The sequence below is a fragment of the Microtus ochrogaster genome, chromosome 10, assembly GCF_000317375.1.
Source record: "Microtus ochrogaster isolate Prairie Vole_2 chromosome 10, MicOch1.0, whole genome shotgun sequence".
Classification (NCBI taxonomy): Eukaryota; Metazoa; Chordata; class Mammalia; order Rodentia; family Cricetidae; genus Microtus; species Microtus ochrogaster.
The window spans coordinates 25,575,526-25,601,699 of record NC_022016.1 but is presented as its reverse complement, the minus strand read 5'-3'; the positions used below and the strand labels follow the sequence as shown (position 1 = coordinate 25,601,699).

At 39.4% G+C, this 26,174-nt stretch overlaps 1 protein-coding gene across 1 annotated transcript in view; it reads left to right on the top strand.

The window, feature by feature from the left end:
- Mllt3 (MLLT3, super elongation complex subunit) overlaps nucleotides 1-26,174 on the top strand; it is a 272,382-nt gene that overhangs the window by 152,476 nt on the left and 93,732 nt on the right. The window contains exons 3-4 of the mRNA XM_005352707.3: nucleotides 10,079-10,161; nucleotides 16,081-16,224. Coding sequence (XP_005352764.1) covers nucleotides 10,079-10,161; nucleotides 16,081-16,224 — 227 coding nt within the window. The remainder of the gene's footprint in view (nucleotides 1-10,078; nucleotides 10,162-16,080; nucleotides 16,225-26,174) is intronic.

Below are 26,174 nucleotides of genomic sequence, written 5' to 3'. Positions count from 1 at the left end.
AATTCCTTTTGTTCCAACTTTCTGTCTGTCTCATTTTTCTGTACTCCCCATCCATCCCCTTGTTTGTTTAGGGCAAAGTTGCTCTCTGTCTGTTGTTTGGATACCATTGTTTCTTTCTGCTAAACAAGAGGTTTTGGGTTTGTTGTTGTTGTGTTTCTTTCCTGCTCTTTGATTCTGGTTGTTCTTGGAGCTAAAGCAGTTCCTCTGCTTGGATAAGCTACTCAGTCCTGACCACTGCACAGAGACCAAAAGCGTTGAGTTGATAAGATGCTGCAAAGAAGTCTTGCTCCTCTGCACCCTTTCTGTAAAGTTCGTACAGGTTTTCCTTCTCTGGAAGCATTTTTTCCACTGTTGGAAAGAGAATAAAGCAAAAATTGAGAAGTGAAAGCTAAGTTGCTGCCCTTGCTGGACTGCCCTCCTTTGGTGTCTCTGTGAAGTTTGATTGTGGTGGTCTCAGCTGTTTATTTTTGTTGGAAATGGGTTTTGTATTTGATTTATTATATTTGATTACTTCATAATGCATGGCCATGTCTGTCACCCGAGCACAGCTGGTAGCTCTCTTGCGTATGTCACCATTTATTGTTCTCTGCCTTTGGAAAAGAATAACGCATCAGAATAAGAAATTGAATTGTAAGCACTAGGAGAGAATATCATTGTTCTGCCTTTAAAAGTAACTCTGAAGACACTACTGATTTAAAGGGGAAAAAACCTACTCATTTTGGTTGGAAGGTATATTTTTAATACGAGGTTATGCTTGAGAAAATAAACTTTGCTCTCCCAGTATTCTGCATGGCCACCACTCTTGTGCTCCCCTTCCGAAACGAGTTCCCCCATTGTCACGTGCTTTTCTTACCCTAAGACAATAGCTTTGCACTTGTGATCTTTTATTTTTGAGAAATTGCCCTTAAAACTCACTGCCTTTTTTTATGGCTAAAATTCTTCATTTTTAGATGCTGCTTTTGTACTGTTCAGGAACAGGGCCAGGTTTTTGTTTAAAGTTCATCATTCAAAACTACATTATACATATTTCTAAGAATATGTCTAGCTATCAAATCTTAAGACTCATTGCTTTCTCTGGAGTTTGTAGCATTAGAAAATTTAAGGTGTGAGAAATGAGACTGAAATGACAGGCAAATCTGTACAGCCAGTACAAGGCGAATCGGGATGGATGAGAAGTCCCATTAGGCAGTTTGTAGCAAAGAATGAGTGTCCCTCATCTTATACAGGAGAAACCAGGTAAGAGCTGAAGGAGCTCTGGGAGGTCGAGTAAGGACAGGCCTCTCTGTGGTTGTTTGTGCGTCTTCCTGTGTCATTGTAAAAGCTATTTCTTTTCATGCAAGACCCCCCAAAGCCTTTGTCTTGTTTTTCTTTTATCTCTTACACATGACCTGCTTACTCCCATGCTCCTTGCTTCAGTCTTTTGTATTGTTGCTCTGCTCTCTTGTCTCTTTGTTGCTCCCTTCCTTAGTATTTTCTGTGTGCGTGTTTCTTCTCTATTCTTCCGCCAATTTTCTGTGTGCTTGTTTCTTTTCTGTTCTTCCCCTAGCCTCGTTTCCTTCCTCAGAATAAAATGCAGCCTCAGTTGTAACATTATCTGGGATGCAAGGTTGGGTCAAAACCAACGTCAGAGGAGTTTTCTGCATAGTGAAATCATTAGGTGATACTTAAAATAATACCCTTTATTGGCCTTTTATATACTTGATTTAAAAATGCAAATGGAGGGCTGGAGAGCTGCTCAGCAGTTAGGAGCATTTGCTGTTCTTAGGGAGGAGCTGGATTCTATTCCCAGCACCCACAAGGGAGCTCATAACCATCTATAGCTTCAGTTCTGGGACTCTTGACACCCTCTTCTGCACTTCAGGTCCATACATGGAATGCACATGTTCAGACATCTAAACAAAACCCTTATAGACATAAAATATGCAAAAATTAATCAGAATAAAAATTTAAAAGCTAAATAGCTTTTAACACTGGGACCATTTCTCAGTTGCTTCCTTGGGAAGGTCATTCTCTATCTAGCAAATGCTGCCTTTTCAGACAGGCCTGAAATATTGTTTTGTGTGAGATTTTGGTGTTTTTTTTTCCTTTTTCTTCTTCTCCCCTCAAACCCCTTATCTTCTTGAGTCTTTGTTTGTTCTGTTTTTCTTTGGAGGAAAGAAAGTGCAGCTCTCCATGTGTGGCCTACCCAGTCATCTAACTCCCTTCTTTCACCACAGCCTACCAAGAGCTAGGAGAGTGGTCTTCCATGGGATAAAAATCTCAGTGCGTTTCTGTCTGAATAACTCTCTTTAAAAATTAGGTTTGTCTCTGATATGAACTTTCTAAAGATGTAGTTTTGCTTTTCCCATCCAATTAGCCTGGAAATGTATTTCCATTGGGCTATTTGTTTAAAATTGTAAGAGCAATTTCATGGGCTTTTGTAGGAAATGTAGGCCAAGCTGCTAGGAGAAGGATCAACATTAGCCTGAAGGATTGTTGACTAGTTCCTAGCAATTCATGTTGTTTTCTTGTTTGGGACACTTTTTGTTTTGGTGGTTTTAACAAATATTGTTACAGTAAGTTTCTTAAAAAAATATATTTGAAGGGAGTCCTGTTTTAAGTTTGTGATTGTATTTTCTTTTTTTAATTTTTTTCTGTCTTTTCTTTTTTTAAAATTTATTTATTTATTAAAGATTTCTGTCTCTTCCCCGCCACTGCCTCTTATTTCCCACCCCCTCCCCCAACCAAGTCCCCCTCCCTCGTCAGCCCAAAGAACAATCAGGGTTCCCTGCCCTGTGGGAAGTCCAAGGACTGCCCACCTCCATCCAGGTCTAGTAAGGTGAGCATCCAAACTGCCTAGGCTCCCACAAAGCCAGTATGTGCAGTAGGATCAAAAACCTATTGCCATTGTTCTTGAGTTCTCAGTAGTCCTCATTGTCCGCTATGCTCAGCGAGTCCGGTTTTATCCCATGCTTTTTCAGACCCAGGCCAGCTGGCCTTAGTGAGTTCCCGATTCTAGCCATAAATAAAGGACATTGAGCCTATAATTAGTGATCCTAGAGAAGCTAAATAAGAAGGTGAACCCAAAGAAAAACATATAGGCATCCTCCTGAATATTAACCTTTATCAGGTGATGAAAGGAGACAGAGAGAGACCCACATTGGAGCACCGGACAGAAATCTCAAGATCCAAATCAGGAGCAGAAAGAGAGAGCACGAGCAAGGAACTCAGGACTGCGAGGGGTGCACCCACACACTGAGACAATGGGGATGTTCTATCGTGATTGTATTTTCTTAAAAGGAAATTTATTGACTAAGTTTTAGCTACATGGGCTTGGCTAATTCTGGCAGAATTTTTGTCAAAAGACAGGAGAGGTCACAAAAGGCAAGATAGAGTGCTTGCCTAACATACCCAAGACCTTAGTAAGATCCTCGGCACCATGTCAGCTGTAACCAAACACAGTGTAGAAAACACAGCTTTCTACTGAATTTCCTCTTGGAGAACATACCAGTCTTTTTTTTTGTTGGGTGACAAACTACCGTGACCATGATCAACTTAGAGAAGAAAGAGGTCGTTTGATTTCTGAGGCAGAGTCTATGATGGCAGAGAAGCTTGACCATGGCTGCTGCCAAGGTAGCTGAGAGATCACATCTTATCCAAACACAGGAAGCAGAGAGCACAGGAAGTGGGGGAGAGGATATATCTTCTCTAAGCCCACCATCAGTGACATATTTCCTTCAGCAAAATTATACCTCCTAAAGCAATGGTTCTTAACCAGTGGGTCACAGCCTCTGGGTGGGGGTGTCACACACCAGCTATCCTGCACAGCATACATTTACATTAAATTTCGTAACAGTAGTGTAACAGTTATGAGGCTGCAAGGGAATAACTTTATGGTTGGGGTCACCACAACATAACTAATTGTATTAAAGGGTTGCAGCATGAAGAAGATTGAGAGCCCCAACCCTAAAGGTTCTAAAATTCTCCCAGTGACCTGAACCAAGTGTTCAGATCAAGTACATGATCCTAGGGTGGACATTCCCTATACGTATTAGAACACACAGAGAGGCTAAAGATATTCCTAACATGTGTGTAAAGATTCTAAGTTACCAGCAAGTGAAGTCGTCATATGAGACCTTGAGAGTTTTGCAATTTGATTGTCTTAGAGCCAGAAGCTTGTAGTTTAGATCTAGGGCTGTCTTGGAGCACTGTGACAAAAACTACTCTTTTAAATGTGTAATTTATGCCCCCCCCCAGGCTGTGTCTATACTATTTTGTGCCACCATTTTTAATTTTTTTCCTTTGAATTGTACTATTCAGTGTCATTTTATTTTTTTTAAATTTATTTATTTATTAAGGATTTCTGCCTCCTCCCCGCCACCGCCTCCCATTTCCCTCCCCCTCCCCCCATCAAGTCCTCCTCCCTCATCAACTCGAAGAGCAATCAGGATTCCCTGACGTGTGGGAAGTCCAAGGACCACCCTCTTCCATCCAGGTCTAGTAAGGTGAGCATCCAAACTGCCTAGGCTCCCCCAAAGCCAGTATGTGCAATAGGATCAAAAACCCATTGCCATTGTTCTTGAGTTCTCATTTTTTAAAACGCTGTGTATATGATGCCTTTTGTCATATTCTGCTTGACATCTTGTCCTGTTTCTTTCCTTTCTAGCTCCCAGGCATGTACAATTCCTACTTTTAAAGCTCACATTAAAGTTACATTTTATTAATTCAATCCAGTTTCATAAAAGAAAGAATGTGCCTTGGGTAGAAGCTGATGGTTACAGTTATGTCAGAACTAACTAGTTTGTTATGATAAGAAATAGAGAGTATGTTTGGCATCACGGTGTTAGCAGAAGGCTCTCCGGAGGTGGTGCTGTTTGAGTTGGGCCGTGTGGGAAATCTGAAGGAAGTAAACTGTGGTCCGAGGGCTGTGTTTCGTTGGTGTTTCTAAAGCTTTATGAAAAATGTTTGTGTTCATACATAGTTGTCTATTGCATGTGGAAAGGATTGCACATGAACTTTCAAAATGAGTAAGGTGAAAAACTCCACAATACAATCCTGATGCTATCTTTAATCCCTTTTCAGGAAAATGAAGAACATGTAATAAAGACAAAGGCAGAAAATTTCATTTGTCTGCTGTTTAGAAACTGGCCAAATAGAAGCAGTGATGAATAAGCATGTGTGTGTATCTCTCTTTCTTGTGTGTTTGTGAGGGGCAGGGGGAGAGTTATAAATATGAGTCCACATGTTCTTATAAAAACAAATACGGAACCCAACTGTTGATTTTTGTTCTTTTTAGAATGTCATGCTGCACAGGCATAGGCCATGTTTAGGGACAGTGTGGTAAGCTATCCCCTGATGCTCCAACTCTTAGATGCGGATGCCAGACTTTCAGACGCTGGGACAATGAGCTGTGTTGGGCACTGTGTTCCCTGTTTCTGGAGATTCTGCTGAACTGGGGAGGGAAGGAGTCTAAAAGTGTGCATGCTGGAAGCAACAGTTGCCACAAAGCAGTGATAATCACCACTCTCTATATAAGGAGACTGGTGTGTTTCCTTCCTGAAGGGCTCCGTGTAGTAAATAAAGTAAGACCAATTATTATCAATGGGCAGCTGGGCCATGTTTTTATAGAAGTATTCAGAGCAGCATACATCATGGTGTCTAAGCAAATAGCCTAGAGAACTGCTCTGGAAGGGAATTTACCAGCTGTGTTCTCGAGAAATGGCGAGATAGGTGTGGCTTAATACTATCTTTAATGCTTAAATGGAAGTCTTTTGGATTTGATAAAGTATTTTTATGGGGCTTTTTTTTAAAAACCAAAACCGAGTGAATTATTGTATGAATTAAATTTATTTTTGTATATATAATTTGTTATGTGACCACTAGTTTGTTTATTCATCTAAGAAACTTTCTTTTTCTGTACTAGGTGTATCTCTTTTTCAGACCTTTTTTCATAAATGAAAGTAGTACAATTTTCACTTAGAGTTTACTCATTAGTAAGTATATGGATTTGTCTTATTCTTCGGGAACAAAGTTATGGCCTTTTGTCTTCTTCCCCTTGTATGATTTTCCAAGGTCAAAATAAAATAGGCCCATGTTCAGTAGGTGCAGTTAGCTTTATGCCAGAGGCACATGCACACATACCTGTATGAACATACACATATACATGTGTACACAGACACACATGTCTTTTAAGCATTTTTATTATATTTAAATTAATTATTTTTGTGTTTATGCGTGTGTACATGCACATATGTGTGAAAATCAGAGATAGCTTGAGGAAGCTGGTTTTCTTCTTTCTTTGTGTGTGTTTCAGGGATTGGACTCAGGGAGCCATGTTTGTGGCAAGTGTTTTAACTGGCTGAGCCACCTTGTTGGCCTTACTATTTACTTCTAGTTAAGAATTCAGGGTAGTGTATAAGTATTGTTTGTTGTAAATGAAAATTTTTGCATTTAAAAATAATTGAGGTATAAGTTAATAAATATATTTTCTTATGGGAACAGATTTATACAGAACATTAGTACACAGCCGATTGCTTCCTTTAGGAGGCTGGAAAAAAAACTTCCAAGATTTTCAACTCGAAGATGTACCCACTAACAGCTGTTTCCTATAATTGGAGCAATTCGCATGCAGAATAGAGAAAATGAATTATACAAAAGGGTTCATAGAGGAGCAGCCATAACTCCCTGGCGGGTGCCGCAGCCCACAAAATAAACTTCCTTCAAATGACACTGGCATGATTAATCCCAAGCAACCTGGACACCAAAACTGCTGTCTAAAAATAATTCCATTAATTCTTTGAGGATTTCAGACACTGAAATTGCCATTTTCAAGGGCCCCACAGTTTAGAAAGGCCACACGTGTAATGATGCCAGCCACCAGCACTGGGTGGGGCTGCATGGTCACCCCAGTCTTCAGGTCATTTGAATATTCATGAAGATCGGCAGGTGGTCAGGGGATGAGTGACTGCCACTACTCTGGATCCTTTTGCTCTTTCTTTTTCTTTTAATTAGAAAAACGTACAAGGTAAAGTGAATTGCTTAATTCTTGACTTTTTCTGATGTCATTTTGGGAGATGATTTTTATCAGTTGGGCTAACAGAGATAGTTGGACGTTAACATCTTTGCTTCAGCTTGTTTGGTGGTACATTTCTGTCTATAATCCTTGTACTCAGGAGATTGAGGCAGGAGGACCGAGATTTTCAGGCTAGCCTGTGCTACACAGTGAAACACTGTCAAGGAAAAACAAAACAGACCCTCATGGTCCACTCACTTTTGTGTAGCCATATTCCTGTCTGTGCCGTGTGTAGCCAATATTCATGTGTATCGCCAACATTCCTTTAAATTAAAAGTAAAACTCACCATGTTTGTAGTGTTCTCTGCCTGCAGTCACCTTGCACACTGCAGCAGTGCTTGCAGGTGTATAAATGGTGTTTTTTCCCTGTTCGAGGGGAAGGAAGCGGAAACTGCCTACAGATCTCCATCCCAAAGCTGTGGTTCACAGTTCTGTGTTCCAAACCCAAGCCTTTCTTCTTCCTGTTTCCATTTTGCTTTCATCCGAGAGGTGATGTGGTGATTGGCTTGCATGAGAATGGGTTTCTACATGGAGCCCCTTGCTGCATTTGTGTATGGATCATCTTGGTTTGTTCAAACTGTAGTAACAGAGTACAGTGAACCTGATAGCTTAGAAACAGGAAGTGTTTATTTCTTGTAATTCTGGTGGCCTAAAGTCTGATATCAAGGATTCAGATTGTTGACTGGCATCTTGCTGTGATCACACTGGGGTAGTGATCAGGGTGCCATCACGTGCAGATTCTGATGTGTGGATTCTCTTTAGGATTGTTGACTGGCGTCTTGCTATGTGCAGATTCTGATGTTTAGGATTGTTGACTGGCTTCTTGCTGTGTGTTCACATGGGGGAAGTGATCAGAGAATTTTTGGACCACACTCCTACTAGTAGTTCTTTGGGAATTTTGCACAGTGAGTTGAGTTTTGACAATTTTCATCCCCTCCTTTAATTCTTCTCAGCTTCACCATCCCTCCACGCCCAGCTTGTGTTCCCTCTTCTCCCAACACCCATCATGTTCAATTGATGCGGTCCAGATATGCACAGATCTGTAACCTGCTAGAGCATGGTCGATCTAATAGGGGCCAAACTCCCAACAGTTCTCAGCTGCGAACAGCCCCTCAGCTCGGGGTGAGGCTCCATATCCTTCTCCCCTGTCTGTTTGTTTGGTCTTGGTTGGGTTTGCATAGGGCTTACTGCAGCTGCTGTGAAGTCACAGGTGCAGCTTCATGTTGTGTCCAGAGGGTATTGTTTCTCTGTGTTCACTCACTGTTTCTGGCTCTTATAGTTCTTTCCTCCTTCATCTGCAACCACCCCAAGCCTTGGGAAAAGGGGGTACATTCTAGATGCTCCATCACTGTCTCATCTTCTCTGCACCTTAGCCCGTTGTGGATCTCTGTGTTAATTTCATCTACTGCAAATAGAAGCTTCTCTGAGGGTTGGGAATACAAAAGTAAACTCATTTATGAAGGTTTCACCTCTTTACTTGATCACCTCTCAAAGGACTCTTGTGATAGCATTAACATCAGAGATTAGAATATCACCACGAGAATTTGGGGGAGCACAGACATTCAGTATATGGCAGTCACCATGCTTCTTCTTCAAACTGTTTAGAGGAGGATTCTAAGATTCAGGGAAGTGAAGCAACTTTGTAGAGGAAGACTGGAGATTGAACTAGGTCGTAGATTGGCACTCAGGTGTGCCAGCTTTTGCACCTTGACCACCTGACCTAGCTTTAACTTCCCAAGGTAAAATAAATAGTGTTTGTTTTTACCCTGTCCAAGAGGCAAGGGGAATAAACAGGCTGGGTTTTTAGTATGTGGTTCGAAGGAACTCTGTTTAGCTTCAGAGTAGTGTTTAGATAATTAATGCTTCGGTGGGGGTAAGGAGGTATTCTGTGGCCCAGGAAGACTTGGTGAGGAACCTGCGGTTTGGATAAGGAAGGAAGAGTGGAAGGAAGCATTGAGTGTAGGTAGGAAGTGCTGTGCATGTCTGAGGGAAGCCAGAGTTTGAGTGGAGTCCAAGGGCTGTGGTGGGAAACACAATGGGGAAGCCTGGAAAGGTGACCTGGGCTGCTGCTGAGGGCTTGGCGTCCTGGCGTGCATCTCGACATTTAGTACATCTAGTTTTACCTTGTTACACTATGGAACCACCTTCTTTTAAAGATACTTAGTGTACTGTGTGTGTGTGTGTGTGTGCGCGCGTGTGATTTTGAGCATATATGTGTACCACATACATGCAGGAGCCTGTTGAGCTTAGAAGAGGGCAACAGATCCTTTGGAACTGAAGTTGTAAGATGCCATGTACACGCTAGATAATGAACCCAGGAGCAAGTGCTCCTGACTCTCCAGCCCATAATACTTAGCAAGAATAAATTCAGTAGGCTTGTGATTGATTTAGAGGAATGAATTTCATTTCCCAAGGTCTCTAATTCTCCAAGATCTTGCTTGGAGAATTAAATTTTGTTTTAGTTTAGGAAATATGAAGATCATTTATAGGCTTACCATGTGATTGAGTTTGGGGAGTTTTGTGGCGGAATCTCATTAAAACTTATTTTTTGGTGGCTTGGGAAAGATGGAGACATTGACTCTTAGTATGCATGAGAAGAAGTGACAGCCTGGGTTTCAGGTCTCTGAGGAAAGAGACCACACAGGACATTTCAGACAACAGCAGCTTAGGCAGGGAGTGAGTTTCTTCAACTCCCAGTTTGGGCTGTTTCTTTACTTAGGAAACTCTGTAGTTCATTTAGTTCTTTTTAGCTTCGATTACAGGCCCTGTCCTGTTTCTGAGAATTATAACTAAGTCACTCACTGTGACCATGGTTGACTGTAATGAGCTATACTCCACCCAGATTTTAATTAAAAATATAGATAGGAAAGTTATTGTTTTAGGTCCCATAGAAGAAGGGATCAGAGACTCTATTGTGAAATGGGAAAGGGCTGTGAAAATTGGGCATGCTCTAGATGGTAGAATGTTTGTGGCAATGTATTTTTGTCTGCCAGTCTTACCTTCCTATTTTCTTTTTTAATTTTGCAGTGTGCAAAGACCCACCTTACAAAGTAGAAGAGTCTGGGTATGCTGGTTTCATATTGCCAATTGAAGTTTATTTTAAAAACAAGGTATGTAATCCTTATCCATTAATCTCTCAGAAGATCCTCTGTTAACCAAATAAATAATGTTTAAACTAATCCATTGATAAAACTTCTAATACTATATAATGTTAAAGCTAAACTTGACTGTACAATTTTGGTTACCACAACTCTTTAATCATAGAGGAAATGGCTATAAAAATAATTTCAATAATATAAAGTCAGGTTATATAAAATTCACTAGATATTCCTTGGTAGAATGATTACCATTCTGAACAAGGTAGGAGATGTTTGTACTGCAGAAAAGGGGAATTAGAGGTTTTCCAGGAACTGTTCCTGGTCTAGCTTTCATATTTAGGATTACAAAAAAAAATCCTGTATTATCTTTAGATGAAAAACATACGTGATCAGTATATAAAGTTATTGCAGCCTGAGGTATTATGGGTTTGACTGCATGGAAAAGAGGCCAGCACTACATTTGGAGCAGAATATGCAGACTCTATGACATGGGTGATTGCTGAACCTCGTGGGGCTTCCCTTATTCCTGATCTGGGAGGTAGGAGTGTCCACCTCAGAAAGTAGTTAGATGATGTAACATTATCTCATTCATAAGTAAACATTTATTCAGCGCTGGGCTTTTTGTAGCATTGGTTTTCTGGGTTTGGTTTATAAACATGATAGATGATTGTCTTTTTTCTTTGTGCTATACCTTTGGAGACAAGAAGGAGCCGAACCAGCAGCATAAGCTGCAGTGGGCTGTGCGTGAGTGGTGAAGCCAGTACACCTACCACTAAGATCCCATGCCCGCCTGCCAGAGCTACCGCTTGCCGCTTATGCCAGGTAGTCATGGATCAGTGGTTTTGGTTACCTCCCAGGAAAGCATTCAGCCTCATGTCAGGCCTGCAATAGTGCTTGCAGCTTTTTTTTTTTTTTTTTTTGTTTTTTCGAGACAGGGTTTCTCTGTGGCTTTGGATGCTTGCAGCATTTTAAATAATGCTGTTCCTTGCTTTTCATTCAAAGGTATCGTAGTTTCTAAATGTTCCCTACAGTGAGACAGTTCACTTTCAGAACGAATGAAAAAGCAACTGAGAAAACAGAATTCCGCTCTTCAAGTCAATATTCCATTAAGCCTGGTCCTGCGGACAGCAGCAGCAGCTCCTAAGAGCAGATGAGAAAGACGTTTTCCCAGTCTGCCAGATTTACACAAGCAGCGTCCCCAGAGTGCAGCCTAGGATCTTCTATGCTGAATGGCTTCGGTGCATAGGGTCAAAGCAGTGACAGGCCACTCTTTAACACTCAATACTTTCCATGCCAACAGTGGCTTTTCCATGTCTACAAGGCTCAGCCTTTCAATTCATCAAAGATTTCCTTGTGACTATAAAGCTACACTAATCTCATCTCATAAAATAAGAATGTGTTAGTGACTGGGTGTGGTTTATTTTTCATATTTTTTTCTCACTGTGTCTATTCACCACACTTCTGCCATGTCATCTTTTACACGTCTTCAACTCCTATTAATTACGGTGTCCACACACATATTCACACGGGGGTGGGGGACAGAGACAGAGAGACACAGAGACAAAGACGTGCTTGACAAGAACATTTTTCTGTACTTAACTTGTTTGAATTCTTACTTTGACTTTGAGCAGAGGCTTAGTGTTTTCCTAGGTTTATAAGAACTTTTGAGAAGTGGAAATCATCCTTATTATGAGATGTCTTAATACCTATTCTTTCTTATACCTGAATACTATTCTGTTCATCCAAATAATTCACATTTTGATTTTCATTTGTATGTTGATGGGTATTTGACTTGACTTCACTTTGTGCCTCTTAGGAGTGATCTCACTCTGAATAGTCATTTATTGGTTTTCATGTCAACCTATGTTTTGAAATCCCCCTGGGATCATATAGTCCTATTGTATGTACGTACTTATGTTTACCTTTTGGGGCAGCCACTAATTGTTTTCAGAGTCCCCATGCCATTTGGTGCATCTTATATTCCCTTTAGCAGTATAAAAAAGTTTGAATTTTTCTAATGGTTTTTATGTTCATGGTTTTCTTTTTGACTATAATTATCCTGGTAGTTGGGAAACCGCTCTTCCTTGTGGTTTTGATTTGCATTTCTTTGAAGACTTATGATGTTGAACATCTCTTCATATGCTTATTGTCCATTTATTTATATTCTTTGGAGAAATGCCTTTTCTTACTTTACAATGGGTTTTGAAATAATTGTGTTTATGGGAAGGAATTCGGAGCCTTTCCTCCCTTCATAACCACTGCCTTTTATTGCTGTCCATATTTAATTAATGAAGATGATGTCGGGCTTCATGTATCCTGTCATACCCTCTTAACTAGTGTTCTAATTTTATCCAGTGGTTGGGTTATACTGCTGGAGGAGTCTAGGCCTTCACCCCCAAAGCATTTCTCTCAAAGAGTGAAGCTCTGATTTCCTTGAGAGGGACTGTGACTGTGGGCAGGCTCTCTGTCACTCAGGTGAATCTGATATTGCACTGCCTTCAGCTTGGACGTGGGAGGCAGTGGCAGGCAGAGCTTTATGAGTTTGAGGCCAGCCTGGTCTACATAGTGAGTGCCAGGACAGCTTGGGTCGGGGTTGAAAAAGCATGTGCCACCACACCTTCTTAAAAGCTCTGGCATGTGAACTGCGGTGCTGCTTCTGATTGATGCAGGACTGTAGCGGACCCCTGGAACTTGTTTGTTCTGTATCCTGAAATGCAGTGCTGATGTTGATATCACCCCCTCATCTCAGACTCTGGCAGCTATTATTCTAGTCTTTTATTTTATGACTCTGACGGCGTAACTACTTTAAATGCCTTTTGTAAATGAGTCATACAGTGCTTGTCTTCTGAGACTGCCTCATTTCATTTTGTGTAGTGTCCTTGCACTCTGGTTTTCTTCTGACTGAGCTGACTAATGTGTAAACTGTCTAGTAACTGTAGGTCGTTTCTGCAGAATTTTCATTTCATTTTGAGTGTTTATTATTGTCCTTATTATAAGTATTTGTGGTCTTGAATTGTGTGTGTGCACTGTAGTAATGGTTCCGTCCTCCCAGTCTCGGGCTTGCTCTGATGAGTGTGTCTTTAGTTCTGCTCATTCATTGGAGACATCAGAGTCAAGAGGGCTAGCAGAGTCTAGGTTGTTCTCTTGGGTCTCTGAGTGTCGTTTTGTATTTGAGTACAATAAAGCCAGCCTGTCTATGAAAATCATTCTGGTTTCAGAAGCTAAAACAGCATTCACATCGAACCAAGTTCAATCCTGGTGCTTTAGTTTGAGAAGACTCCTTGCTTCTCTCTCTCAGTCTGTTCTCAGAGACAGTGTGTGAGGAAATGACAGGGACTGGAGCCCGTGTAGGGTGAGGGGAAATCTGATGTCACCAAAGCAGATTGCCACTCCAGGAAACACATTGGTCTTATATTTTGAACAAATACACACTTTTCTTATCTAGACTTATTTTGTGTTTGAGTGCTTGCACGTGTATTTGTTTGTCATGTGTGTGCTTGGTCCCCTCAGAGGTCAAAAGAGCCACCATTCACAGCTGGGAATCAAACCTGGGGCTTTGTAAGCTGCTGAGCCACATCTCTAGCTCCTTTTCTTTGAACTTTGAGGAGTAATCTTTTCTGAGGAGCAAAGCTTAACATCATATTGATGTCTGTGTTCTAAGCAGAGATTTCCAGTTGACCAGAACACAACGTTACGGGCATTTCCCCCTCAATAAATTAAAACAAATAAGCAAGACAAAAACACAAAACAAAACAACAAAACAAAAAGCAAAAACAGAAAACACCTTTAAGAGAAAATCGCACCCTCATTCGGAAGCACTTCCCTAGTCCGTATCCTTAGGTTTTTCTGAAAAGTAATGGCTTTTTGTTTTGTTTAAACCTTCCGAGGGCTCTTGAGGTTACTATTACTGCCTCATTCCTTCAGTCTTTAGTGGTGATTAGTTCTATTTGTCAGTGTATTTTTCTTTAAAAGTACACAGGAGTGAATGTTTTTATGAAGAGAGTGTGGAATAAAATTACTAAATTACTTAACTCCACCTAGTGATTGTTGAGTACTTGGCATAACTGTTTTCAAGTTTCTTTCCATGTGTCTGCTGCATGTTAAAACATGTCAGCATGGAGCCTGTCATACTTTAATATTTTTCTGTGTATTTCCTTTAATTTACTTACATATATATCTCCAAGTAATAATTTAAAATATCTAAATGAAGAGGCTGGAGAAATGGCTCAGTGGTTAAGAGCATGTACCACTTCTGTAGTGGACCTCAGTTTGCTTTCCCTTACCAAAATCAGGAGGTTCACAACTCCTTAACTCCAGTTCAAGGGGATCTTATTTTCTCTTCTGACCTTTGTGGGTATACATAGATTCACTTAGATACCTACACATATGCATGAAGTAAAATAAATAAATCCATAAGATATCTGAATTATAGTCTATGGCAAAATGTAGCTCATTCTTGAGTTTTTCTATTGTAATCATTGCACCATAAATACTTGCACTCATATTTGAATATTTCTATTCAAGAGATTCTTAGTACTGGAGTCAAATATGATGAACATTTATTATTGCTAGATGTTACCAAATTGATAAGAATGTCTTTGTCAATTATATTTCCAATTTCAAGGTTGACTACTGCCTGACTTCTTAATTTTGAGGTGAGATGAGACAAAATTATTATAATTCAGAGTGTGATAATTAGGCTAGTGGAGGAGGGGTATATGAGAGATGTCTAATTCAGGTTGCATTGGGTGGGCTAGGATGTCTCTACAGAGGAGCTTATACTTTGCTAGATCTCCATCCGTCAGTATAGTCTAACATACTTAGCCATATAGGGAAATATAGCGGCAGTGTTAGGTATGGGAGTGTTCTGTAATAAAACCAAAGTCATTAAGAACAAAAAGCGTGTGGGAACTTTAAGACCTTCAGAAGTGTGGAAGAGGGAGAGAATATTGTCAGAAAGCAAATAAAATACAGAAAAGGTGCTAAAAGACTATGCTAGTTGTTGCAAGAAATGAGATTGTATCATTGAAAGTGATGCGCCTTTAAAGACTTTTTTAAAAAAAGTAATAGAATGGTAATCAGATTTTTTTTAATTAGAAAAAAGCCAGTCACTTGTCATTTTAGAGTGCAGACTGAGACAAGCTTGGAAGCAGAGGACTGCAGGAGAAGTTGCTATGGTCTAAGCTGAAGTAAGTAGTTCCAGTGTCCAGAGAGGAAGACTAGGTAGATCTGGAAGAAAATTTGACTGAGATGAAGACAAAGGAAAGAACGGAGGATGAGTTTTATGAGCTTTATTGTTGATAAGCAATCACCACTACCTTTGTGAAGATATAAAGCGTAGGCATGGCAGCTGAGGGAGAGCTGGCCATCAGTTGGGTAAAGGAGGTATATTGAGACCAGAATCCCAGAGCCAAATTACGAAGGCTCTTCTGTAGCATATATTTCTCATTAGATTTTTAAGCTGATATCCATTGGAAACTGATGACATTTTAACCAAGGAACAAACGTTAAGTAGACAACTGATTTCTATAGATTGTTTTGAAGGCTGACTAACAGAAGGACCGAGAAGAATGCATCATCGGAAGGCCTAGCAGAAATAGGATATGTGATAGTTTGGGCAGTAGTCAGCATGGCAGTAGGATGGGAGTCTTGACTTAGGTGCTGAAGGTAGAAGGAATAACCTAGGTTTCCATTGGGTGGCTGTGTTCGTTGTGTGGTCTACTTGAGAAACCAAGGGGAAATGGTGAGTTTCTCCTAACACAAATGAATTGTTCACATATTTGTAGGTTGCTTCCTATGTAATCCCAGAAGAATCCTTTTAAGAACTACTTTGACCCAACTGTTAAGTGTCTAGGACTTTTCTGTTCCATATGTGATTAAATCTTGCTTTTAAATTTTCTACTTTTGCCTCTTAATTTCCTTCACCTCCAGGAAGAACCTAAGAAAGTCCGCTTTGATTATGACTTATTCCTGCATCTTGAAGGCCACCCACCAGTGAATCACCTCCGCTGTGAGAAACTTACTTTCAATAACCCCACAGAGGACTTTAGAAGAAAGTTGCTGAAGGCAGGAGGGGTAAGTGGCAATCTGCATTTATTTATTTATTTATTTATTTATTTATTTATTTATTTATTTATTTATTTATTTATAAATCTTTCCTATTAAAAAATACTGATTGCTAGTATGTGCGTTGACATTCTGGAAAAGCCCAAAGAGTACAAAGCACAATAATGATTTAACTGTGGACTCATGGTTTTGAATATAGAGGAAGGCAAACTCTTAGGCAGGTGCAAATCTGAAATGAGATCACTGGTTAGAACAACCTTAACATCTCAATAGGTCAAGTGGTTTTGACAAAGTGCGTGTGTTACTTCTTCTAGGTTTATGTGAACAAACATCTTCATCCTTGAGAAGGTGCTGAAAACAGGCCAGAGAAATTATTCTGCCCAAGAGAATTCAGAGAATCAATGAGTGGCTGGAGTTACTTTTATGAGCCTGGTTAATTCAAAGTTATCAAAAATCCCAGCTAAACAAAAGCAGTAACTCATGAAATCCACATCTGTAGAGCTCCCTAGTCAAGCCGAGGTCAGCTCTTCAAGAGTCTCCTCTCCATAAGCAATTGCTTGCCAACTACTTATAAAATCTTACGGATGGGCTTGTGAGTCTTGCTCTTCCTGAGTCTTGTGACTCTGCTTCCTCCCACTGGGAGGTGTGTTTGAATATGGGAGAAATATCTATGTAACAAAGCCCAAAACAAGCAACAAACTGCACACAGATAAAGACTGGAACCTGCACTTGGCTATGTCAGTTTATAGAAAGTTTTTTGGAAATGTTGTATGTGAAAAATTACATAAAATGGAGTTGCTATCCAAATTTTCTTTATCGTAATGAATGGAAACATATTTCATTCATATAACATGTTTGAGTTATTTGAATATCTATTTTTGATTTTTGAGCTGTAAGTAGAAGAAATTTCTTTTAGATGTAGGTAACAGGTGGGATATTTTTGTCCTTGCAATTGGTATTGCTGGCATAAGCATTTAAGATATTTGTTTTTAGCCAGTTCAGTGGCACAGATAAAGATGATGAATTGACTAAAATCTGCTGTAAAATTAGTGTCACCCAGGCCATCGACCCCTTCTTCAGATGAACTTTCTCAGTCAGCCTGTGTGCACAGCTCAGACTCACGTAGGCTTGAAATTTGTTTGTCACTCTCGGGTCCTCTGCATTTAGTTTGTCTGGAAGGGTTCTGTGTAGTTTTGTAGCCATGAATGTAACATTTTCTTTAGCATTTATAAACTCGTTGCTTCTGAAGATTCACATCACTGTAAACTCTGCCTTAGGGTTGTGTAGGGCACAGTGGATTCTTTGATAACATGCTCTTCCCCTTAATGGGTCATAGACAATTACTCTGTAAACTTTAGCAAAACTTTGAACCCTTCCACGAGAAGTTGCCTAGCTACACAATTGTGTGGCCATTTTCAATTATGTGGACTCATTTCTTTTCCAGCCCTGTTTCACTAGGTTTTTGTCCTTTTGACTGAACTGCTAAAAATGCATTTGAAGCTATGAAGTGTTTTTACCGTGTTTAGTTCTTAACTATACTAGTAAGTTTTGTAGGTGATGGGTTAAATAGGTATTGGAAAGCAGCTTCAGAAACAAGGAAATGTGTGTTCCTGACAGAACGGGCTTTTTTTTAACATGTTAAAATTTGGGACTTTATTGCTTCTCAACATTTTGGATAAGATCAAATGTAAAAATGGGGAATTAATATACATTTATTAAGGAAGTTGCTTTTTTTAAATGACCCTTTTTAATTGTTTTAATCATTAACAAGAGTGAACTGTAGAAGCTATCTATCTACCTGCCCTCAGCAGTAACATAGTCTGTTATAATTCCTGGTACCCTCAGTAGTTTTATTTTTATGAAGGTGGTGCCTTAGGCTTTTTGGATATGTTGTTGGATAAGTAATTGAATTTGTGGATTATGGGACTTGAAGTCACCAGGTTAATGATAATGGTTATAGGGAAAGGTAACTATGATGTAGACTATTTTATAATAGGCCTGTAATCCCAGAATGTGGAAAGGTTAGGGGTTAGAGATAAGGCAGTGCCACATCCTGGTACAGTATTTATTTTGGTTATTTGTTATACTGGTCTTTTTTCCCAGTGACCTCCGTGACTTCTAACTTCCTTCTTTGTGTTTCTCCAAGTAACCTTTAAACCTGTGGATATTTTCCTATTAAACTTCAAATGTGTCTTGACAAGTTTAAAATGTTTGCAGTGTGGAATATTCCTTGTAGAGATCCTTTGGCATGCTTACTAATGTATTTAAGGGACTTGCTCCAGTGAGTTTCATTACAAAGGAAAAGCTACAATTTCATTTGAAATCATAGTATCTATAGAGTCATCTTATATGCGGAGATTAAATTGTCTTCTATGAAAATGTTCAAAGCACTTGTGGACCAATACACATTTTTTGGCTAAGAATATTTTAATTGACATTGCAAAATTTACTGTTGTCTTAGTGTTAGTACAATCTAAAAGCTACAGATTATTTTTTTTTTAGACATTTGCTTTCATTGAAATTTTTCTGTCCAGACAGGTTTTTTTTTCCTTTCTAATGGCTATATTTTGGGGGATGGAAGACAGGGAAGGTGCTATGTCCTTTATTCCTAAATACTGCATTAATATATGTGGCAGATGTGTGTGTGAAAGAAACGAGACCTTCCTCATGTGTACTAACGTAATCACTATGAAGAGCTTCAGGCATGAGTGGGCCTTTACGGCTTTCTTAAACTTCATCTATTTGATGGCCCTTTTCACCTGAGAAATTTTTTAATAAATGGTTTTTATTTTACATTCTGGCCACTGTTTCTTCTCCCCCCAGTCCTTCCTTCCATCCCCACTTTGTTCCCACCCTCCAATCCACTCCTTCATTTCTGCTGAGGACAAGCCGTGTCTCCTATGGGTATCAATAAAACATGGCATATTAAGTCACAGGGAGACTAAACTCTACCCATGTATTAAGTTTGGGCAAGAAGAGCCAGTAGGAGAAGGGTCTCAAAAGCCAGTAAAAGAGTCGGACATAGCCCCTGTTCCCACTGTTAGGAGTCCCATGAGAGGACCAGGCTACATAACTGTCACACATATGCAGAATGTCTAGGCCAGTCCCAGGCAGCCTCCCTGGTTGTCAGTTCAGTCTCTCTGAGCCCTGATGAGCCCATCACCTGAGAGATTTTTAGTTGTTCTTGGAATGTAGATATATAAAATAGATGAGTAAATGAAAATTACTGATAATAAATCGTAGAGAAGTATATTTTAAAACATGGATTCAGAATGCATATAATTTTGCCACTTATTAAGGCATAAATAAAATTTGCATATTGAGGTGAAGGTATTTCATTATTTTTACATGAAGAATTGAATCTTGGCCAAATGGTTTGCATTAAAGGACTTAGAGCATCTTAAACATTTTTTCCAGAGTTCACCAGTCTTTTGATTTTATAGTAATGAATATTGAGAATACTGATTTATATAAATAATATATCATGGCAGAAATCATTTGAATTCTGCTTTAATCTCAAATCCAGGTCCATTAGATTATTTTTGAAAATGAAACTCAAGCTAGAAACTCAAATGGCAACAATTTCACCACAACACAATACAACTCAAATATATTAGATATATTAATTTGATACTTAATATGCTGAGGTATGATCAGAAAAATACTGTTATGTTTCAATAGCAACAGAAAAATTTGGTGTGTCCAGTGAAGCCACATTAAGCATTGGTGTTGTGTGGTGTAACGGACCCACAATGTTAAGTGCTCATGTTCTGTGTTCAGGACTGCAAGGAAGCTTTGCGCTGTAACACAGGCATGTGCTGCCAGAATTACTGTAGATTGACTATGCATTTGGTTTTGTAGTAATTTTTGTTCATTGCACACCAGAAACTGCATGCAGCTATATGTGCATGTGTATGAAGGCTGGAGGTTAATGCCAGGCAGGCATCTTCCTCATTTCTCTACCCGACCTTTTAAAATGTAAGAGTACTTATTATATGTTGTATGAGTGATTTCCTCACACGTATACCTGTGTATTGTGTATATGCCTGGTATCCAGAGATCAGAAGAAGACATCGGATCTCCTGGAATGGGAATTATGGGTGGTTGTGAACTGCTATGTGGGTGCTAGGAATCAAATGCAGTTCCTCCTTAAAAACAATATGTGCTTTTAACCACTGAGCCATCTCTCCAATCCCTCTACCTTTCTTGTGAGACAGGTTCTCTGAACAAACCTGAGCTCACTGATTTTGTTCGATTACTTGGCAGCAAGCCCTGGGAATCCTCTTGCTTTAGTACCCTAGCACTGGGGTTATAGATAAGCACCACTATGCTTGACCTTTTTTTGTGGATACTGGGGGTCTGAACAGATATTTGTACTAGCTCAGCAATACCAGTGGTACCATCACTACAGCCCTGAAAGCTTTTTACTGTTGCCAGATTTCCATGGCCAGGACATTCAGTTACATGACCCGCTATGCTTTTGCCACCCACAGTTTAAGAAGATGGGCAGTAGTCATTGTTGGCTGTTTCTCTTTCCCTTTTTTCTTCAATGCCGAAAGTACACAGTGCTATTAAAAGTTGAACTTGGCTTTTCTTGAGATCAGAAAGGTTACTTTTAGAGTTGGAAAGCCTCTTAAAAAATGTTTTTCAGCCCTTAGAAGAAAATGATTCCAAAGAACTTTTGCCAGAAGAATCTTGAAAACTTGCAGATTTTTTTTCTACATAGTAATCTTCAAACCAACAGTTATATGTCAAATTTCCCTCTTACTAGATTTCTTTCTTTCTTTTTTAACATCATAACTATTTTCCAAACTGTCTCAAAGAAATCTTTATGTACATTTTCCTGGAGAGAAAAATATCTTGTGTTACTCTAGTGAATCACCCCTTAATATTAAAAATATCTTTTTATTAAAAGAATAAAAGTTTCTGGTCCAGGTGCACTTGGATTTAGGTAACATTTTCTGAGATTATTGAAATACAGATGGTCTTTTAAAACTAGATCCCAGATTATAATTTCCTCTAAAAATGAGATAACACAGTAGAACTTTCTGGGAACAGTGGGTATACTTTAGTCTCTACCTAGTCCTGCCAAGCCATGAGTTCAAGCATCAGAGAGTAGGGCTTAGATGGAAAGGAACAATATAAGAGCATCTTTCAAAGGCCATTTATATTCACTAATATGTATCTATTTTTATTTATATTCATGAGTATATTAAGAGAGAAAATTACTATGTATTATGGGAGCAAACTTTTTTATTTTGAGGCCTTAATTTTTGATTAGCAGAGAAGGGAGCAGTAAACAATAAAGCTTTGAATTTCAAGCAAAAGGATCAGGACTCTCCACCCCCACCCCCAAGGAGCAATACCTCCCTGTTCCATGAAGTATTTTGGTTACTTCCTGTAAAAACAAACTGGTGATCACCTTTGAATCAGTCCTGGAATTGTGTTGCTCAGAATGCTGGGATTAAAAGATTTGTGTCAGCGAGAGATGATTTCCCCTTCCCTTTTCTTCTTTTAAATGCTGAAGTCGGTTTCCCCTCTGCATTTACAAGTGCAGGCATCTGTTACTGTTGTGTGTCATACAACTGAGACTGCGGGTCTAACTTGTGTCTGTGTTTCTGAAGAGAAGGTGCTGCAGGTTTGTACTCAGGCAGGTCATGAACTCAGGTCGGAGTGTCAATCCTGCTGTCGTCTAGACCGCTTGTCCTGGAATCTCAGTTCTTCTCTTGTGAAATGGATGGGATGCTGTTTTTGTCATCGGGGATGTGGAGACATGTTGAGCTGCCCTGAAGACCCTAGGGTTTTGGTTCTTTTTCTTTGGGTCTATTCTTAGAGGATAAGAAGCTTCATGTTACTTTTATACTAAACACTTAAGTATTTAGTGGGAAAAGTTTGTTATTTTTGTAAGCACCTTGGTACTGACAGGAGGATGTGGTTAGCATTGGAGGAAACAGTGGAGGATTGATGGACCTATGCTGTGTGAAATGCTTGGTCTGTGTTATTCTTTTTCTCAAGGAATTTATGCTCTGCCCTTTTGTGTTTTGTTTGCCTAAAATTTAATTTCAGGTCTATTTAGAATATCAGTTTTAAAAGATTTGATTCTTCATTAGAAAAATTAGTGATTCTTAACCATTCTCAACTCTAAGATTTTCACAAATTAAAGGCTTGTGAAAACTATGTCCATATAGGGACATTCACATGTGTTACATGCAGCAAGGTGGTTGCATTCTGTTCTAGAGTTAAGTATTCCATAGCTGTTCCATGCTTTGGCTGGACATCAAGTGTTATGTCATTCTCTAGAGGCTGGCGGTGGGGTGTTAGTCTCCTTCCCTCTCACCCCCCATTCCTCTAACTCAACGGGGCAAAGTCTAACCATGTTGTTCAGGCTCTTTGCGGATCACTGGCAAGCAATTGATTTTGAAGTTTGAAAAATTAAAACTAACCACAGCAGTTGTTACAGCCAGGTTTTCTATAGGCAGAAATCCAATTCTCTTCAGACACCACCTGCTTCAATAGGACATCTCAGGCATCCGTTTGGCAATGACTGCTCAAGGCACGGGGCGCTTGCTTCCAGTCTGTATTAATCCTGCAGCAATTGCAGTCCTGGTTCTCAGAGCGACAGTTCCGTTTCTCTAGGATCTGGTTGTGTGAAGAAGTAAGTTGGCACTTTTCTGAAATGCTGGTTGTTATGAAGTGGACGACCAGCAAAGAATTTTGCTTGTTAAAGCACCAGAGGGATCTATGGTAAGGAACTTTAACCCCTCAGTGGTGCCACACCATTTGAATGTGGTAATGTAAGATCTGGAAGTAACCTAGGCAATGCCATGCAGTATTTTCTTCGTAGGGTGTTAGGGACACTTTTGACTTCTCAACTATAAAGACCACGTCCCTTCTGCTATTCTGTTATAATTTCTTGAATAAAAAATGCAAACACTCATATAAAATGATACACAATGAGCTTGCTTGCAGTCTCCAATAATACTGAAGCAGATACTCCAGTTCTTGCTGACAAAGGAAATTAAATTTCTATGCCAGTAGGATAAATTCCAGGGAATACCGTTGAAGATTCAAGGCACAAAGTGGAATTTAAATTTTGATGGACATTTACAGATATCTTGTTAAAGAGGCTCTGCTGCCTAGTGCTTGCACTAACGGCCTCTGAGAGTACTCCTTTCTCCACACTGTGATTTATTACCCAGCCACGGTGGGTGGAAATAGTATCTCATTTTTAACTCACATTGCTCTTGTGAGTGATGATGAACAACTTTTCATATGCTTAAAAAGCCATTTTCATTTCCTTTCAGAGGCCACATTTTAATGTATTTTAAATTGGAATATTCTAAGTGTTTCAGTTTTGACTTAAATTTATGGGTATTCTTCCCACATACTTAAACTTGGAAAAGCTACAAGAAGATACGGAAGCCTTTTAACCAAGGTCTGTGTTTTCAGGCTTTCTTCAATTTGTAACAAATTATGTTCTTAGGAATTGATTTGTCAAGACTTTGGCTTCTAAAAATATAAGTGGCTTTTGTGGCAAAGTCATCCCCACAGTGCCCAAAGATGAATGGCTGGCTGCTACTTATAAAAAATGACTCAAAGCAAACAACCCAGAGAAGATTATTTTGGTGACTATCACTGGGCAGCTTCATTGGACTTTGAATATTTGTTTTGGAACAAGTATGGCCGTGTTTGTTATTTTCTAATATATATCATCCTGTAGTTGTCTACCTCAAAGGATAAGGGAATGCTGCAGTTTTCACTAGCACTGATAAAGGGTGATTTATTTAAATAAATCTATTATGGTGGCCTCATTCATTTGGTGGTTTTGCCAAAGTTATTTTTCTCATTAGGGTTTTTTTTCTTCTCATCTATATTTGGCTGCCTCTTTCCTGACTCTAAATTAAATCATGAAAGTGGCACATATATATAAATGTCAGTGTGTGTGAGCCATAATTTCTGCTATGACACAGATCTCTTGAGTTCTTTAAACAAAGTGCGGTCTTTACAGTAGAAACTTATTTATGCCATTCAACATGTTTAGTGGCTTTATGCTTTAGTATCTTCTGTAGGTCACACAATCGATTGCAGGTTAGTTCAAAACTTTTGAAACCACGATACTCACACAAAATAATCAAAGGACAATTTTGTCCTTTAAAACCATTCTCTTGCCCTTGTTCCTTCCTTCTCAACTGCGTGTTTACCTTTTAAATTAGGAAGGCATCATGTCATTCAGAGTTCAGGTGTACTGCTGTATTAGCTAAATACTCAGAGGAAAGAAGGAGAGATGGGGTTTCCCATGGTGTGTGAATATGCAGTTTGAGGATGTGGTCCTTGGTTTTGGATGGTGTTTCTCAGAGGCTGGGGTGTTCCATGGTGTGTGATGAGCAGTCATGTTTCTCAGAGGCTAGTTCTTTGTCGGCTCCTCAGGAGTAGAAATTCAGCTGACTGGATGTAGGAAGCTAGTAATGTTGTAGCCTCAATTTGGGCTTGACAGGTCTGTGACGGGTGTGGAGGGACTGGCCACTCCAGCCCGGCTCTCTTCCCATCCCCAGGACACAAGAAACTAAGAAAATAAGACATGAACACAGAAGAGAAAAAAACAAACAACAACAACTTAAACAAAGACAAGAAATGTGAGCTTCCAGAGGATTTTTTAAAACTAAAAAATAAGGAAAATTTAAAATACAATAAGACTAAAAATGAAATGATTGACTCAGTTTCCCTCTTCTTGGGTTGACTGAATCTCAAAGCTGCATCCAGAGTTTCTCGTGTGACCAAGTCTCTTCCCTTTCAAATGGTAGTAAGGGAGTTGTTTTATAGAACAGCTAGATGTTCTGATTGTTCTCAGCAGATTCTGTTTTGTTACTGCTCTGTAGTGTTAAGTGAAAGCAGTCTGGGAGTCAGGGGTAATACAGCAAAGAGGGGCCTGCTCTCTGATTTTCTATCATCCCATGAGTTACAAGAAAACCTTGCTAGACCTGGATGGAGGTGGGGTTCCTTGGACTTCCCACAGGACAGGGAACCCTGATTGCTTTTCAGGCTGGGGGGGACTTAATTGGGGGAGGAGGAGGGAAATGGGAGGCGGTGGCAGTGAAGAGACAGAAATCTTTAATAAATAAATAAATTTTTTTAAAAAAGAAAACCTGACAGTGATCAGGATCTGAACATCACAGTTTAAGAAAATAAACGTCTGAGAGTCTTGAAAAAGACATTTGTGGTTTATTTCCAGGGAGTGAGGATAGAGGATACATGGTGTAATATAATAATCTTTATTACCGTGAGGGACACAGCCATGGGGTAAGAGAAAGAGTGTTTGAACTGATATCTGTAGGCACAAATTCGTTTTTGAATCTGCTGCTAATTTGCCTTGGGCTTTAGGTTAGTATAAAAATAATATTCCATACTTTCTACTTGATTATTAAATACAGTATGTTTACATGGTTAAACAACCAGCAAATAGCTTTTATTTATTGAAATAACCTTCCCTCATTTGGGGGATTAAACCATGGTTTTTGTTAGCTAAGAAGGGGGAAATAAAGAGTTTCCCACTGAAAATATTTAAAATAATGATGATTTTCTACTGGAAAGAACATACTTTAGCTTCCAGGAGTATATGGGGGCACATGTCTGTAATTCCATCTCTTAGGAGGCTGAGGTAGAGGAATTCCAAGTTTGAGGTTTGCAAGAGCTACACAGTAAGACCCTGCCTTAAAATAATGATAATAAAAATTTAAAAAGAATGAATTTAACTTTCCCCAAATTTTCAAATAAAGATTTGCTAATTTTTGAGAGTGTGGATTTTCTAGAGAAACAAAGAGAAACTGCCTTGTCTCCTCTGTGACTGTAGACCTGGGCAGATTTCTGAGTGGGGGTAGGATGAGAAGATCTCATGGAATGTTTGTCTTTTACATTTAATTCACTAAAACCTAGATTGTACAGGTTTTTTTGTTTTTTTTTTA